The 16,706-nt window shown below is 38.4% G+C and overlaps 1 protein-coding gene across 1 annotated transcript in view; it reads right to left on the bottom strand.

Moving 5' to 3' along the window:
• Satb2 (SATB homeobox 2) overlaps positions 1-16,706 on the bottom strand; it is a 185,601-nt gene that overhangs the window by 85,802 nt on the left and 83,093 nt on the right. The window contains exon 6 of the mRNA XM_008833425.3: positions 11,113-11,215. Within this exon, the coding sequence (XP_008831647.1) occupies positions 11,113-11,215 (103 nt within the window). The remainder of the gene's footprint in view (positions 1-11,112; positions 11,216-16,706) is intronic.

Raw genomic sequence — 16,706 nt, 5'->3', positions numbered from 1 at the left:
CCTTGTTTAATTCAAATGAAAATATTTATTACTCAACTAATGTGTGCTAGGAAAGATGCCAGTCCCTAGTCATACAATATCAAATAATTTTAACCTAAAAAACTCTATCTGCATTTTTGCTTCAGATAAATTAACTGCTTGGTACACATAGAAGGGCTTATAACATCTGCCAACAACTGAAAGTGTCTATTTCATAATAAATTCTTCTTTTAATGTATTTTGTCGGTTCATTAGTAATTCATTTTAATCATCAATAATACAAATGCATATGATTATAACCCCCTTCTACTTTTCTTGCAGCTAAAAGAGACTTGTCTCAACGTGAGTGTCATCCGAGACATGAGTCACCCAGGGAGAGCAAAAGCAAGCGCTATCCGTAAATTTTGAATATAGAGAGTGCTCCATTGAAACAAGTAGCCAACAATAATAAAATGTGCCCCCCCACACATGCACACACACGCACACTCACATGCACACACACACACCATAATAATACCTTAAGAATTTCAGGTAATCACAAAAAGTTCACATGATTGAACTTTATGAAACAGACAAGCTATAACAATTTTGATCCATAAGAATGGCAATTCAATACTATCATTTTGGTTCTTCTCTCTGAGCTGAGATACACCAGCAGAGTAAGCAACTCTACTGAACTCTTGAATTTCATCCTTTTAAAAAAGAATTGAGTCCTTTTAAAAATGTAAACATAACAAGATAAAACAGCATTCTATAGACTTGTATCAAATGTACCCCATCACTAGAAATATTTCTGATTTGTTCTCTTCTGGTCAATAGGTATAAATACGAAGTCAACTGATTATATAAACCATCTTCTGTTCACACAATACAGACAAACATGCAGAAATCAGAGCTAATATATTCTAATTATCAGATATAAATTCCACGCATTGAAACAAACAAACAAAAAAATCACCTAAAGAGTTCACTAGAAGGTAATTAAAGAAATATTTAGGAGTCTGAAGGAGCATAAGGGCAAAAGAAACACAGGAGAAAAAATCAGAACAACAACAAACCCCAAAGAGCTAAGTCTCTTAGGACTATCAAACTACACATTACTTTTACTCTAAATTTTTAAAAAAGAATTTGTCTCAGGATTGAGAACTTGTCTGTAAAATCTCTGCCTAGAGCAAGATATTCAGAGCCAACTTGTTAACTCCTAATAAAACAGCCCCATAAGTGGGGTGTACCAGCCGGCACTGTGATAATACCATGTGACTGGTTTTCTTAGGTGTATTTTCCCCTTATTATCGACTTCCTTTTTCCATCATATTAAGCTCTATAGAAGCATATACATCCACTATAAAGCAACTGGAATCTGGACACCTCTGTTTCTCTGGCAATGAAAGTTCACAGGACCCATTATGCTCCATGGAAAAAGTGCGTACTGTCCACTTTACCCCACGCACTCCCCACCCTCTCTGTGGTGACACTAATGTCCTTCTGGCTTCATAACATTTCAAGTGTTCCTATGTGTGTAGGTAATAACTGCCTTCATTTAATGATGTCTGCATTTTTGCTCTTTATTTTAATCTACACTATAATCTTTAAAGTGAATTCAGTACATGATACAAAAAAAATAAAGCACAGGCAGAAACTTAAGATTATTTAGACACATTCTGCATCTGCCACTTGGCACTCCTTGCATGTTAATTCTTTAATTCAACCTATTGAGGAAAGTTAATCAAAGAAGCAATCGGTCCTTGGTCCATTCAAAAGACCAGTCTCCCTGATTTTATGAGACATAAAAAAAAAAACTTCAAAGAGATATTTCCTTTATGTGAATGGCCCCAATTTATATTTAATGAATTTATAATTATCCTTTTCAATAGAATCGACTATTATTATTTTTTTGGTCTTTTTGAGACAGGGTCTCCCTGTAGCCCCAGCTGTCCTGGAACTCACTATGTAGACCAGGCTGGCCTTGAACTCAAAGAGCTCCGCCTGGCTCTGCCTCCTGAGTGCTGGGATTAAAGGCATGCACCACCATGCCCAGCTCTAGAATTGACTATTATTAAATCTTTTGTCCAATAACTAGTTAATAGAAAAGGAAAAGAGAGTCTAATAGATTATTAACGTCTTAAGGATATTTGCTATATAAATTCAATAAACAAAATTTTCTTCACTCAACTGAAAGACTAGGTAACAAATAATAGTTGAAATATAACATGCAAAAACTAAGTGCATGCATTCAAATAAGTTCATCTAGGTTTAATTCTTTTCTATTAATACCAATATTTATAATGTACAAGGCCTCATGATCACTAGACTAAGGAAGGCACAAAATAGATGCTTGCTCATGCCCTTTTCCTCCCTCATCAGCCATGTTTTCACAAGGAGCTTTTGTCCCAGAAGGGGAATTGGCCGAGATTTGGGATCTGCACTCAAGAAAACTCTAGATTCATAGGCATTCCCTTGGGGGTTCAGGACACCAAGGTCAGATAAATTCAAATTCTTATAAAAGGCAGAAATAAGGCCCATCATCAGTTGGGCAAGCACTTAGTTAAATAACCATTCCCGTGAGGCAACGTGACTTTAGGGCTCAAATCTCACAGAGTTCTTGTAGGCAAGAGTTTCAAGCACCTGAAGAACTTAAAGTGCTTTCAGCCTTTTGACTTTGTGAACATCTGAGGAAAATAAACAGCCATCTTTATGTAACTGATCAAGAAACCAAAAAATGCTTCCTGGGTTTAACCTGCTGTTTTCCCCCAAATAAGAGGCTGCCCCTGGTCTAGATATAAAACTCTCACTGTATACCCCTGGAGACTGTTGGAAAGGCATCATCACAGCTCTCTTCATTTCTACATTTCTGATTTTTTTTCCTAATAGGACAAACAGAAATGTGAAAGTATGAGAACCCTAAAAGTACTGCAAGAGAAGCAGTGAACGTAGGGCTGGCAAGATGACTCAGTGATTAAGAACATGGGCTGCTCTTACAGAGGAACCAGGCTCAGTTCCCAGCACCCATATGGCAGCTAACAGCTGTATATAACTCCAGTTCTAAGGGAATCTGATGCCCTCTTTTGACCCCCTTGGGAATTGCATGACATGGGTGGACTTACACACATGAAGGCAATACACTCATACACATTAAAAAAAGAAATAAAATGTTAAAAATGAATTTTAAAAAAAATTTAAAAAGAGAAGCAGAGTGCTGTTAGCTGTGGCTCCCTCAATGCACCTTGCTGCCCTCAATTACTCCCCCCTTCACTGGTTCATAAACATGGCTCCCCAACCCACCACTGTGCCAGAGCTCCTCATTCCCCTGCTCCTTCCAGCCCCATTCTCCGCTCCCTGCCTCCTCAGGTATCTCCTGGTCTTTCTTCCAGGCTCTGAAAAACCTTGAAGGAGACATCTCCATGTGTGAGCTTCACCTGCCTCCATCCTCTTTGTCCTAGGTATCAATCATGCTTAACCCCTTCAGATTCTTCCTCCCTCAGCCACCATCTGCTGTCGCCTTCCTTGCCACCCCTCCTTTCTTAGAGGCATATACTTTCTGATCTCACATAGCACCCTCCAAAGTCACTACCACATCTCCCAGTGCCTTCCTCCAGCCATCCTTTCTGATGCTTAGGTGTTATTTTCCCTTGACTTTCCCAACTCTCTCCTACTCATAACTCCTTGCTCTTTCTTCCCATAGCCTCCAGACTCCTGTACCACTGCTCTTTGAAGAGTGCTCTCTTGATAGTTCCATTTGAACGATCAAGTCTAAAAAAAAAAAAATCTTCACTATTTATTCTCTAGCTCTGTCATGTCTATATATTTACCTAATTCTTACCAACTGATATATCAACAACTTCTTCTCCAGTCACATTTTCCTGTTTCTGTCAAAGCCAAGGGCACTAAACTTACAATCTTAGGATCGGACTTAATTCTTCTCTCTCATCCAGACACCTGTGCACTGTCTCACCCAGTCTCACTGCCTCTCCTCTCCTCTCCTCTAACCTACTGCTTCCACTGAAGGCTTCCTGTCTTTCTCACCCAAGGCCCAGTCTTCATGACACTTGCCACCTTCTCATTTGTAAAACTACCACAATAGACTCTATATCATCTACTTCCTCCAAGGTGTGCAGGCCATCTTTTCTTGTATTCACCTCCTTCCTGCCGTGTATACACTGACACAGTTTTAAAAAGTTTCTAGAATACTTTAGGCTTTCCCTGTAGCCCCAGCTGGCCAGGAACTATGTAGACCGGGCTAGCCTCCATCTCAGAGATCTGCCTACCTCTGCCTCTGGAGTGTTGGGATTAAAAGCATGTGCCACCATGTACAGCCCTTTAGGTGGGTTTTTTTTTTTTTTTTTTTTTTTTTTTTTTTTGAGACAGAGTCTCACTTTGTAGTCCAAGCTGGTCTAGAATTCACTACATACTCTGGGATGGCCTCAAACTCACAGCATTTCTCTGCTTCATCCTCCCAAGTCATGGGAATTCAGGCCTGTGCCACTATACCCAGATCTCTAGAGAATAATCTTCAAAATCATTTTCATTGTATCATTCTTTTGGTTAAAAACCTTTGGTGATCTCAGAATGCTGCAGCTGGGCTTTGAAAGCTCCTTAAGATATAATCTCCACCTTCCCAGTAGCAACCCCCATGGTTAAAACACAAATGTTTCTCCCTTACAAGTCTCAATCATGCTGTCAGTTTCCAGAGTCTAGTCACCCCAGCCCCACTCCAGCTATGCTCTTCCTTTTCATTTTTTACCAACTGCTATGGTTTGGATCTCAAATGACCCCCAGAGGCACATGAATTGAGCGCCTGATTCCCCAGGGTGGTATTATTAGGAAGTGGCAGAACTTTAAAGGGTGGGGCCTAGTGAAAGGTCTTGAAGTCACTGGGGTATGTTCTCTAAAGGAATCCTGAGAATCTGACCCCTTCGTCTCTCTACCCCTTTCACTCCTTAGCACTGAAGTATACAAGCCCTAAAGCAATGTAGCCAACTAATCTTGAATTAAAACCTGCAAAACTGTGAGCTAAAATGCGCATTGTCTCTTTATAAGTTCATTACCTCAGGTATTTGTTATAGTGATGACAAGCTAGACCCCGAGCAAAATCCTAGTCATTCTAGACAACTATTATAGTGTGGTATCATGACAAACAGACTGCCATTCTAGACACAGGGAACAAGTTCTAACACACCATGCTCCTCTGAATCTCTTCATCTGTCCTCATGGACATGCAGGTGCCTGAAATGGACTTCCTTCTCTTTTCCTCCCTGAAAAACTCTTTGTTCTTCAAAGCATAACTCATACACTACATCTCCCTGACCTCCCCTGTTCCCTGCAAGGCTGGCGCTCAGAAAGTAAAGTGAAGAACCTTTCTCTGTATTTCCATTACCTCCTAACACTACCATGTATTTTCCAGATACATTTAAAGGGCCATTTCCAATGCCAGGCTGAGGGTAACACAAATGGAGTAGAAACTTTACCTTACATGTTTATGGATGATTCTCATGGCTGCCAGGATTTCTAGAGTCTGCAAGTAGTACTCACTACCCATTTGTTAAATCACATTTACTTACCTAGTTATGACTGTAATTTCTCTTTTTCTAACCCTTATAAATCCTACTTTATTCCCACCCTTAGAATCCCTCAGGCATATCAAAGAGATACTCAAGCTTACATTCAAATGTTCAAATCTGACATATGATATTTGTTTCCTATAGATTGTAGGCTTTTAGAAACCAGAACCTAGACTTCTTTTAGATTGTAACTATATAGGATGGATGGATAAAGCATACATGTATGAACAGAGGGGAAATGAAGAGGTAAGAGAGCAGATTGTTTTCCATCTTTTTTAAGCATGTATTTTAAATGGAATGAAATAGCATATATCTGAGCAGATAACATGTTTACTCTAGCAATAGTGGTATTAATAACAATTATTTATACTTCTTTAAACATCATAAGTAAATATATTCAAGCCTAAAAAGCAGCTAAAAACATAGCTACAATAAGCCTTAGGAGATCAAAGAAGGAATTAATACATCTGAGCTCAGTAAGTAAGGCATTCCTTATACACCATTTTTTGACTTGCTGGCTGGCACTACCAATAAGCTTCTAAATGGACAGTCAAGCAGTCTAAGATGACCTGAGGCACATGTCAGATATGGCCATAATGAAAATGCACAAGGCTCTTTCAAGTCTGAAAACCAGTAAGATGGAAAATAGTTGTGGAAGTAATGTTTCTATTCTCGTGACTCCAATATTTATACAAAATTCAAAGGACCTAATGTTGGTATTACTTTCTGAAAGGTATAATGCAAGCTTCCTTGCAAGACATCTTCATTTAGACCGGAAAGTGAAAGTAAATTCCTTTCATAACTCAGAAGAATCAGGTAGACAAAAGTAAGTTACTTTCGCCTCATCAGAGCTAAACAACAACAGAGGCAGCAGGACAGAGAGTTGATTAAAGGCATTGTCCTGACCACTGATACCACTGTGGCAAAGCAAGGGCTGCTTTACTGAACCAGGTCAGGAGACACTGATTTCTCTATTCAACTCTGAGGCACCACTTTGTAAATGACACAATCATTTTGGGGTACAAGAGGTGCTTTAAATGTGGTAACATTATATCATTTCAGCTATAATGATCATAATTACTTATTTCTTTTAATCACAACCCACTTAACCACTTTAGTACAGAAGACTAGTTCAAGGAGTTTAATTTTCATTCAACATCTAATCTTTGTGTTTACTGAAACCCTTCATGGGCTTTGTTTACTGTCTGCTTGCTGGCCTGGACGTTTGATCTTGCAAGACTAGATTAGACAGGGTCAGATAAAATACTGATTACTAGAATAAACCAGGCTGAGTGGAGCAACACTGGTTTTTAAAAATTCCTCTTTTCTCTCCCAGCGTTTTAATATTTTGCAAAATAGGCTCAAATAAACAAATAAAATTAAGAAAACTAGTAATCAGAGTGTTTTGAGCAATGATTAAGAAAGGGAAAGTGAGGGGGATGACTTTACACCCTAACCAAAATGCAGGGTTTGGTAGGTCCATTCATTCTGGTGGTATTAGTCTATGACATAAATGATTTTATGATAGTCACTAGTATTTGAGTGAACTTTGAATGACCCTTCAATTCTTGAGACATGTTAAATATTACGATCAATCCCACCAAAGGTGGGAATTTATTTTCCTTTCAGTAAAAAAAGTTTTAGATTAAAATTACTTTAATTTTTAATATTTTTAATGTGTATGAGTGTTTTGCTTGCATGTATATAAGTGTACCATATGTGTGCATTGACCACAGAGGCCAGAACAGGGTGTCAGATCCCCCTAGAACTGGAGTTACAGATGGTTATTAGCTGCCATGTGGGTGCTGGGAATCGAACCCAGGTCCTCTGGAAGAACAGCAAGTGTTCTTAACCACTGAGCCATCTCTTTAGTTCCTATTTTAGTTTTTTAATCCCAGCATTCAGGAGGAGCATCTCACTCTATAAGATCAAGCACAGCCTGTTCTACATAGTGAGTTCCATGTCAGCTGGGGCTACAGGGAGACCCTGTCTCAAAAAGACCAAAAAAGAAAATTATTTTAACTTACTAATCAAAGATCTATTCAAGACCTGTGAGCATATCTTTGTCAAAGCACTTCCTTACTGTTACTGCATCTCCTGTGAATGCCATGAGCACAGTGATGTCCCACGTGACTGCCACTTAGCCTCACAAAAACGATGGGATAAATTCATATCTAGAGTTCTTACAAAAAATAATTGGATCAAAAGATAATTCTTTTGTGTAGAACCATGAAAGTAACATTCATAAAATAAATCCCTCATAATCCCAAAACCTTGAAAACAATTTTACAATAGCATAAATGTTTCTAGGTTTCTATGGACTATCTTTATGCCCAATACTAATGAAAGCCCTGACCATTATATGACTGCTCTTTCCTTCTTCTACAGAAAAGGTACACTGTTTTCCTTACATTCAAGAGTTTATGGTACTACTCTGAAAATCTAGCCATAGGCAATGATTATGTGAGGTAAGTGGCAATTTAAAAAATGGTGTCTACATCAACCTAACATGCCACCCACTGCTCCATCTTCCTCAGTAATAAAAATTCTTGGGATGCAGGTTCATGGTGGGACCTTGAAACCAGAGTATACAAACTGTCTCCTCATCTCTCCCAAAGTAATGCTAATGTTAACTCAAATATGTCTCTGTCAACCTTGATTGTCTTTGAAATTAAAGAAAAAAGGTAAACAGAACAATCTCTGCTGTGATCACTGGGGAAAATAAAGTTAACATGCTAAGCCAAAACAATTTAGGGCTTTTTAAAGAATAAGTGTAAATAGTTTAGCTATAATAACAACAAATTCAAAAAATGCACATTAAAATGTTTACTTCAAAATTTAGACAATTCCATTTGTATATAGTTTTTACATCTGCTTTTAATGATATCAAATTATTGATTGTTCATTTTTCTCATATTTATTTAAGCGTTAACTATAGAATTTGCAATCTGATCTTTTTTTCAGTCCTTCCAGTAGACTTTTATTTTTGCCAGGTTTTAGTCATATTTTACTTTGATCTTCAGAGTATATAATTATTTTACTGTTTATTTATTTCTATGAGAAAAGAAAAAAAATTGACCTAGGAGATCTCTATGTGGCAATTTGTAACAGAATCACATAGCTTGTGTTTAGGAAATCATGGTTTTGATTAAGAAGCAACCATTTAGTTCCCACTGCTTTATTAGAACAGACATTAACAGATAATAGGAAACATATTTAGCAACACAGCCTGCATTTCTTTTAGGACATCAGTGAGTTAGCTGGCGATTTCCTTCTGCACTGAACATAAGCCACTGTCCTTGTGCATGGTAACCCAGGTGAGAATTTGAAGCAGGACAGCAGGTACCCCATGCAGCTCAGAGTTCTGGGGTCTTGGGAAGATCCCTAAGCTACAGTTCTACTTTCCCTGCTATGAATTACCGGATTTGAATCATTATTGTTCATTTTGAAAATGGATGGACACGAACATACCTTACAACCAAACCAAACCATGGTCTTCTACGAGAAGAGGGTCTAGAGAGGCACTCCCACAGCACCATCTATTCCAGCAAGAAGCTTCTAGCAAATGCAATGTACCTCAGCTAGCTCTATCACTTACTATGTTCTGAAGGTTGAAAGCTAATAAAAGGCATTTTCTGGGTGTTTGTTTTCTGTACACCATTATACCTGTCATGCATTCTTTGTTTTGCCTCCCACTCCCTGGGCTGATGAATCAACACCACTTGAACTGTTTTACAGCAGCTTGTGTTTACTTCACACATACCTTAACCTTCCCTTTCCTCCTCCTCCTCCTACACACACACACACACACACACTTTCCAGCAACGATGACTAGCTCCATTGAATATGTGTGTACATAATGAAGATGGCCTCTTCAAGTGTGGACTGTTGACCTACTGAGTGAAATCAAAGCCTGTCTGCTTTTATGACACTGAAAGATTTAACTGTGCATTTACTATCTTAAAAACTAAAAAAAAAAACAAAAACTGAGCTTAACAGATCCTAAAGAACTGACTGTGAAAGAAAGAGCAGAAGACATGAGTGTTAATTTGCACATGTGCACATGTGTACTTGTATAACACATGTTCTCTCTCTCTCTCTCTCTCTCTCTCTCTCTCTCTCTGTGTGTGTGTGTGTGTGGTGGCAAGTGTGAAAACACTAGAATGAAGAGTCTCCAGGATTTCCAAATCTAGAATTATACTCAAGCACACGGAAAGAAGACATTCTCTTCCTTTTACTTATAAAAGCAAGTAAATGCCACCTAGCAAACAACCTCTTGGAACTATGCAGTCTTTTGACTTTTAGCCAGAAGATATGTCCAAGCAATAATCCTATTTTAAACGAAAAAATAGAAACAACACTTAGAGAAGAGAGACCCTTCTAGCCACACAGTCACGCCTCATAATGAGACATTACTCATCATTCATAGTGGTGAATATTAATATTTAAAATACGCAGCCAAACCAGAATCCAAAGGGTTCAAAGAATTTTAGAATGTGTTGCAAAAAAGGGGGGATTTTAATTCAGTTTGCACTGCACTTAACTATTCCTGGGTAGATCAACAATTTGACTTTCCTTTTAAATTGCATATTTAAATTGCATATTTAGCATACTCAATATCTCTCTCTCTCTCTCTCTCTCTCTCTCTCAATGTGAAATGTGTGGCCAATGCAAGTAAAAGCTTAATTCCTCAAAAGGCAACCCTGTATACAAACTCTCAAATACTCAAAAGCCAAAAGCACTATTTCAATTCCCTGTGTCCCCTGAGGAAACCTGCAAGTAGTAAAACAAATAATTCAAGCTTTACTTCTACCTGTCCACCATAAATTATCATGTGGCCCTCAGAGGGGGGCAGTGAGCTGTCAGCATGGTTGTGAACACCTGTAACAAAGCCTGATAGATGATGTCACAATTTGCAAAATAAGGACTTACTACTACTACTGTTATAATTATGGTATCATAGCCATTAATTAAGAAGGAAATGCATCAGTATCATCTTATTTAATCCTCATAGCTTCCCAAGGACCTAGATATCTTTATAATTTCCAATTTTTAAATGAAGACATTCAATCTTGGTAAAGCTAAATAATTCGATCAAGTTTACACATCTAGTAAGTTGAAGACAAATATCCTAATTCAATCCACCAGACTATAGGAAATTTGTCTTACACTGTTCTAGAATTGTCTCTAAATAAACATATCAAAACTGTTTCTAACCAAACATTCCTGACAGCCATTCCAATTTGTTAATCAGTAGCCAAATCCTAAGTGCTATTTAACCCAGAATATAGCTGCTTTTAAATTTCCATTTTAATGGATTTTTGGCTTTTACAGAGATCACTGATGAAAATGACAAATTGGATATATTATGCTAAGAATTTTACCTGTATTACTAATATTATGTTAGTTTTATAAAAGTTTAAGATTTAAATCACATGATAGAACTGTTAAGTCTTACCTTCATGAATATATGTAATATATAAACAGTATTTAAAATTACCATTCATGTCAATAAGCAACAACTCATTGATTTAAAAATCCTCAAATAGACTGCAAAAACAAAAACTTGGCTTACCTTTAATCTTCTTATATTTTTTATACCATCTCCCAAACTCCTGGCACTTGGTTGCTGACACATTGGCATAATATGTGCTATTTACAATGGATGAAATCATACTCTGAAAGGAAGAAGAAAACAAGATATTTTCAATTACATGAATATTCCTTTTGAGAGACAAGAAGGGTCACATCATAGTCCACACCAATTTTGTCTTTAAACTTAAAAATGTCATTCCTCTGAAAACTAAATTATTTCATAACAAACAAGAAGATTTCACTCAAACATATGCTTGTAAAAGTAACAATATTTTCTTTAAAAAAAAAAAAAAAAAAAAAAAGCCAGCCCTGGAGCAGTGTCAAAGATGGAGGGGCAGGACATGCAGATTAAATGCAAAGGAGGAAGAACTGAGGTTGAGGAGCCAGAGGAGTCAGAGCACAAGGTGAGATTGGATGCTCTAGCATCCTTAATCCAAATAATGTCTTTCAGATGTTTCTGTCCCTCTTCCAACTGCAACAAGCATACACAGCCAAGAATCTGAGAACATCCGTGCTGCACACTGCAGAACAACGTTTAGAGAAATAAGTTAAATTAATATAATTTATAGAAACATGTGATTAGCACTTGTGTGAAAATTCACCAAATGAAAAAATTAACAGTGCTATTTTAGAGAGGGGGAAACCAAGCCTAACACTCGTATTGTGTTTCAACCAAAAATGAATTAAATCTAAAACTTTCTGAGTGCTTAGGTCCACAATTCTTCCTTGCTGTTCCTTGTCTCCTCAGCTCAACCCCTGCGCTGACTTGTTTGTCACTGGTTAGAAGAAAAACAAGGGAGCATGACTTGATTCAGCACTGAGAAATTTAAATTTAAACTGCACATCTTGACTTAAATGCCCTATGGAGGGATATTCCCTGTCCTGTGGTGTGTCTGGGCCAATACTGTGGCAGATGTCAACTCATACTTGAACTGTGACATTACATTTGTCTACATCATATATAGATTTGACTTCTGTAAGTTTTTTCTAACAGCAAATGGGAATGAAGAACTCAGGAGAGCCTAACAGCCTCCATAAGGTTAGGGATCTTGGCTTTAAATCTCATCTGTCTCAAAAAATGTCATCCCCAGAGATGGAAGAGTTCAGAGAAATCTTAGAACTTCTAATGACATTTCTACAAAGTTGGAGAGATTAAAAGGATAACATTAAATCAAGTCAAAAGCAAGTTATTTAGCAGGAGGTTCAAGCACTGGCAGACAGCCTCCTTGTAGACTAGCATTTAAAACACCAGACTTACTTCTTTTTTTCATCACTATGCAGACGTGGAGGAAGGAGTCCCTAATTCAATTTACAGAAACCTCTTTGGCCTTTTCTACACAGCAGATGGCTAGCCTCCCCCAGTTGCTGTACTCTAAATGACAATTCTTTTCTCTAAGGGCAGAGATGGTATGAAAGCTTTGTACTCCCTGAGTCCAAACAGAGCACTGGGTACAAAAACCCACTCTCACCTGAGTGTCTCATGAAATTTATAGTGCCTTGCTAGCTCCCCTAGAGGATGAATCAAATCCTAACTGGCCTGGGGCAGGTTCTGTTTTGTATGTTAAATAAAGCTGTTGACTGCCGTGCTGTGCTAGCTCCCTCTCTGGGCTCATTCTTTCTTCCTTCCTAGACAGTGGGACCCTTGAGGACAGTGACTATATCTATTCCATTTTTTTCTTTTTCTTATTCCTCGTGTCTCACATCATTCTGGTGTGGGATATCTGAGTCACTGAAATTTAACACACGAGAAGGGACAGAGATGAAGCTCTGAAATGCCAAACTGAAATGTCATAATAATAGAAATTTTAACATGAAAGCTACCTAATAATAGCTGCAGCAGCCACACTGGTGTATGTGAATAATCACAAATGTGCTTGCCATCTCTCTTGTTATGAATGCTATGCTCTGGGAAGGCATAGGATAGACAGCCATGGCAGGAGTCAGAATTAAACTTCCCCTTATAAAATAGTCTAAAAGCAGGTTAAAATGAAAAGTGTCTAAGGACTTTCTGGAGCTGTCCTTTAACTCTTTCTGACCCAGAAGGTGAGGCCACAGCCCACATCACTCTGGTCCCAGATCATTCCTATTTCCTTCAATCCCTAGCCTATTATGTCCCTGCTCCAGCTACACCTCCCCTAACACTGCACAAGGACACTGTCCACCTATGTGGTGAGGCAGGAAGAAGGTGGGCTTTACTAGCTCCATCGCCAGGTCCTGTATGTCACACAACTTGTTTAAAAAAGAGAAGGTTAGGGACCCCACTTCAGTCAAATCTCTTTTCTTCCCCCAGGTTATTATAAATTGGTATCTCTATTGATTATAGCATGAAGAGTGAATTGATAGAATTAGCAAAAAAAAATAGTCTATTTCCTACATAATGAGAATTTTTAAATATCAGAAAGACTTGAGTTTATAGCACAACTAACTCTGCATGTTTTATGTACAGTGAATACTCAAAATAGTTTTATTGTTGAGATTGTTACACACCATCAGAAGAAGAGCTTAAGAACAGAGGTAAATTTTGGAAACAGTTTAGAAGAAAGGCCATCTGTGTCCCAGGGGTAAATGGTCCTCGGAGGAGTGGGGCCTGCTGCAAAGAATTGGCTGCGGAGAATTAGCCAGGGAGGGGGAAGCATGGGTGCTATCTTGGAAGTGAGCAGCACGGAAAAAAATGGCCCCAGTATCTTGCCCGGAAGAATGCCAGAGAGGGCATTTACCCACTTGGGGTGAGACTGAGGGCCCAGGCAGGTGTGGGCAAAAGATCACGGAGACTGTGGGTGGGGAGAGGAAGCGACCTGGAAGCCCCAGCGGTCGGCTGAGCCACAGAACAGAACAGGGTGCCCCCAGGGTGTGGGTTGCCAGGGTGTTCCCCTTTATAAATTACTGTATTTCCCCTACCCAGGATATAAACTACGAAAAATTCAGATAAAGTTATGTTTTATGGTTTGTCTAATAGCACGGATCACGGAGACTGTGGGTGGGGAGAGGAAGCGACCTGGAAGCCCCAGCGGTCGGCTGAGCCACAGAACAGAACAGGGTGCCCCCAGGGTGTGGGTTGCCAGGGTGTTCCCCTTTATAAATTACTGTATTTCCCCTACCCAGGATATAAACTATGAAAAATTCAGATAAAGTTGTGTTTTATGGTTTGTCTAATAGCACCAGGAGCAAAGACCCCTAAGAGAACTCCGGTGACACCATGTTATATTGCATTATTCCATTTCAAACGTGTGCATTCCTCTAAATCTAGACTATTGTATTCTCATACTAAAAGTCCAAATCAATATATCCCACTGAAATACTCAGACACACAGTGAAAGATCATCTTAATGTTAGTGAAAAGCAGTATTTTAGAAAGTCAGAAGTTAAGGTAAGAAGCAGAGCTGGGAGGGGCTAATATAGACCCAGCATATGAAGCTTCTACTCTCTGGAAACCAATATTCTCCAGAGGTCCTGGGACAAAAAGCATCTGTATTTATTACATTTCTCATTTTAGGGTCATTTTTTAACAATTTAATATCACAGAAATAGGGGCATATTTTCTAATCAGCTGCCACATTTTTTTTTCCTTTTCGTGGTACTGGGGAGCCAACTCAAGAGTTTTGCATATGCCAGGTAGGCACTCTACCACTGAGCTATTACCATACCCACAGCCCAATCAATAGTATCTTAATCCAGATGAGACAGTGAAAGCAGAATGGGATGATAATGATCAAAACCCTTCCCATCTTCCACTCTGACACTAAATACCTAATTCCTCTTACTGTTCTTTAAAACGTGAAATTTTACAGTTCATCTTATCTTTATGCATTCCAGTCATTCTAGAACAGCAAAACAGTTGGAGTTTTAGGATCCCATATCTTTTTGACAAATGGGCAAAAAAACTGAGTCTAGATTTCAATCCAGAATGCAACTGACTTTGGGGTAACCGTGTTAATATAAAGTGACACTGATACAAATAACCTGGAAGACATGCATAATGACATTTTTAGCACTGAAAAATGAACCATTTTTTCCTGGGGCTGAAATTCAAATGGCTTTGCATATACAAAGCATGCATCTCTTTGCATGGTAGTGGCTTATAAGAAAGATGAGATGAAGATGCCCTTAAACAGACAGCTAAGGCAGCCTGTTCAGATACATAGACAAAGCCAAAAGTACTACACAGTGATTGTAGACACAGCTATTTTATGTATAGCATTATGTATTGTGATAAATGGCTTAAATGTCTAACTACAGAAACATTTGGAAATTTTCAGAATTCTTGTAATGAATTGTGAAATTTTAAATATAAAGATTGTAGATGGAGACTAAAATCCAAGTGTCCTTAATCTGTAGCCACCTTAGCATTAGACAGCACATCACTTATATTTATAAGAAATGTTTTGTTTTGTTTTTTTTCTTTGGTCTTTTTGAGACAGGGTCTCCCTGTAGCCCCAGCTGTCCTGGAACTCACTATGTAGACCAGGCTGGCCTTGAACTCACAGAGTGCTGGGATTAAAGGCGTGTGCCACCATCTGTGCATACATGCACGTGTGTGGGAGGAGAGAAATGCATTCTAGGAGTACTCGGTTTACAGGGGCATGCAATCATATCTGGCTTTACATATACTGGAGGGCCTCACACTTGCATGACAAGCCATTTCCCCAGCTATAAATTGTTTCTTAAAAATAAGGTACTTGAAAACTCAAAATATATCAGAATTGTTTTTAGTTCTTCCAAAGTTAACTCCTGTGCATTTAAGTCAAACTGCAAGAGACTATTAATGTTGTAAACAAAACAGTGATGTGTTATATAATAACGCTTTGGTCAATGCTAGACAACACACACAACAGTGGTCCTGAAAAATTCCAACTGAGCTGAGAAACTTCTCTTTCCCAGTGATATAGCAATGCAACATAGGCATTATTCATTCGTTTGCAGTGATACTGGGATAAACAAACTTACTATACGGCCAGTCACATAAAACTATACAGCGTATAACTATGTAGAATGCACAGCACTTAATAAGGATCATAAACAACTCTGGTAGTGGTTTATGTATATAATATGCTGTACTTTTCACTCTCGTTTTACAGTGTATTATTCTTGCAAAAGTTTGCTGGGAAGCCATATGTTATACCAGCAGCTTCACATACATCTTGTTTTCTACATCTCTTGATTGCATCAGGAGACCTGACTGAGTGATTGACTTACACTATCTACATTTGAGTAAGCACACTCTGTGATGTTCACATGAGGATGAAATCATCTAAAGACTCATTTCTCAAAATGAATCTCCATCCTGAAGCAATACATGACTGATCATACTTATTTTAGCTAGATTGCCATGTCTAAAAATAAGTTTGCTTTTAGGTTCCTGAGATAAATTTTAAACTCACTTTTTTTAAAACTAGCCCAAGGGATAGATATCATAGTTGATTATAAGCATGGTTCAGTTTCCAAACTGAGGGCTATGGGTTCAAAATGAGAAAGGACATTTTCCAAATTCAAACACTAATGAGAAGTATCATAGAGAGACTCCACTGCTGGACAGCACGATTTTCATGGTCTCAATCTCTCTCTCTCTCTCTCTCT

The sequence above is a fragment of the Nannospalax galili genome, unplaced genomic scaffold (assembly GCF_000622305.1).
Source record: "Nannospalax galili isolate Female #2095 unplaced genomic scaffold, S.galili_v1.0 scaffold610, whole genome shotgun sequence".
NCBI lineage: Eukaryota > Metazoa > Chordata > Mammalia > Rodentia > Spalacidae > Nannospalax > Nannospalax galili.
Note: the sequence above shows the minus strand (reverse complement) of the source record. Positions and strands in the feature narration are given on the sequence as shown.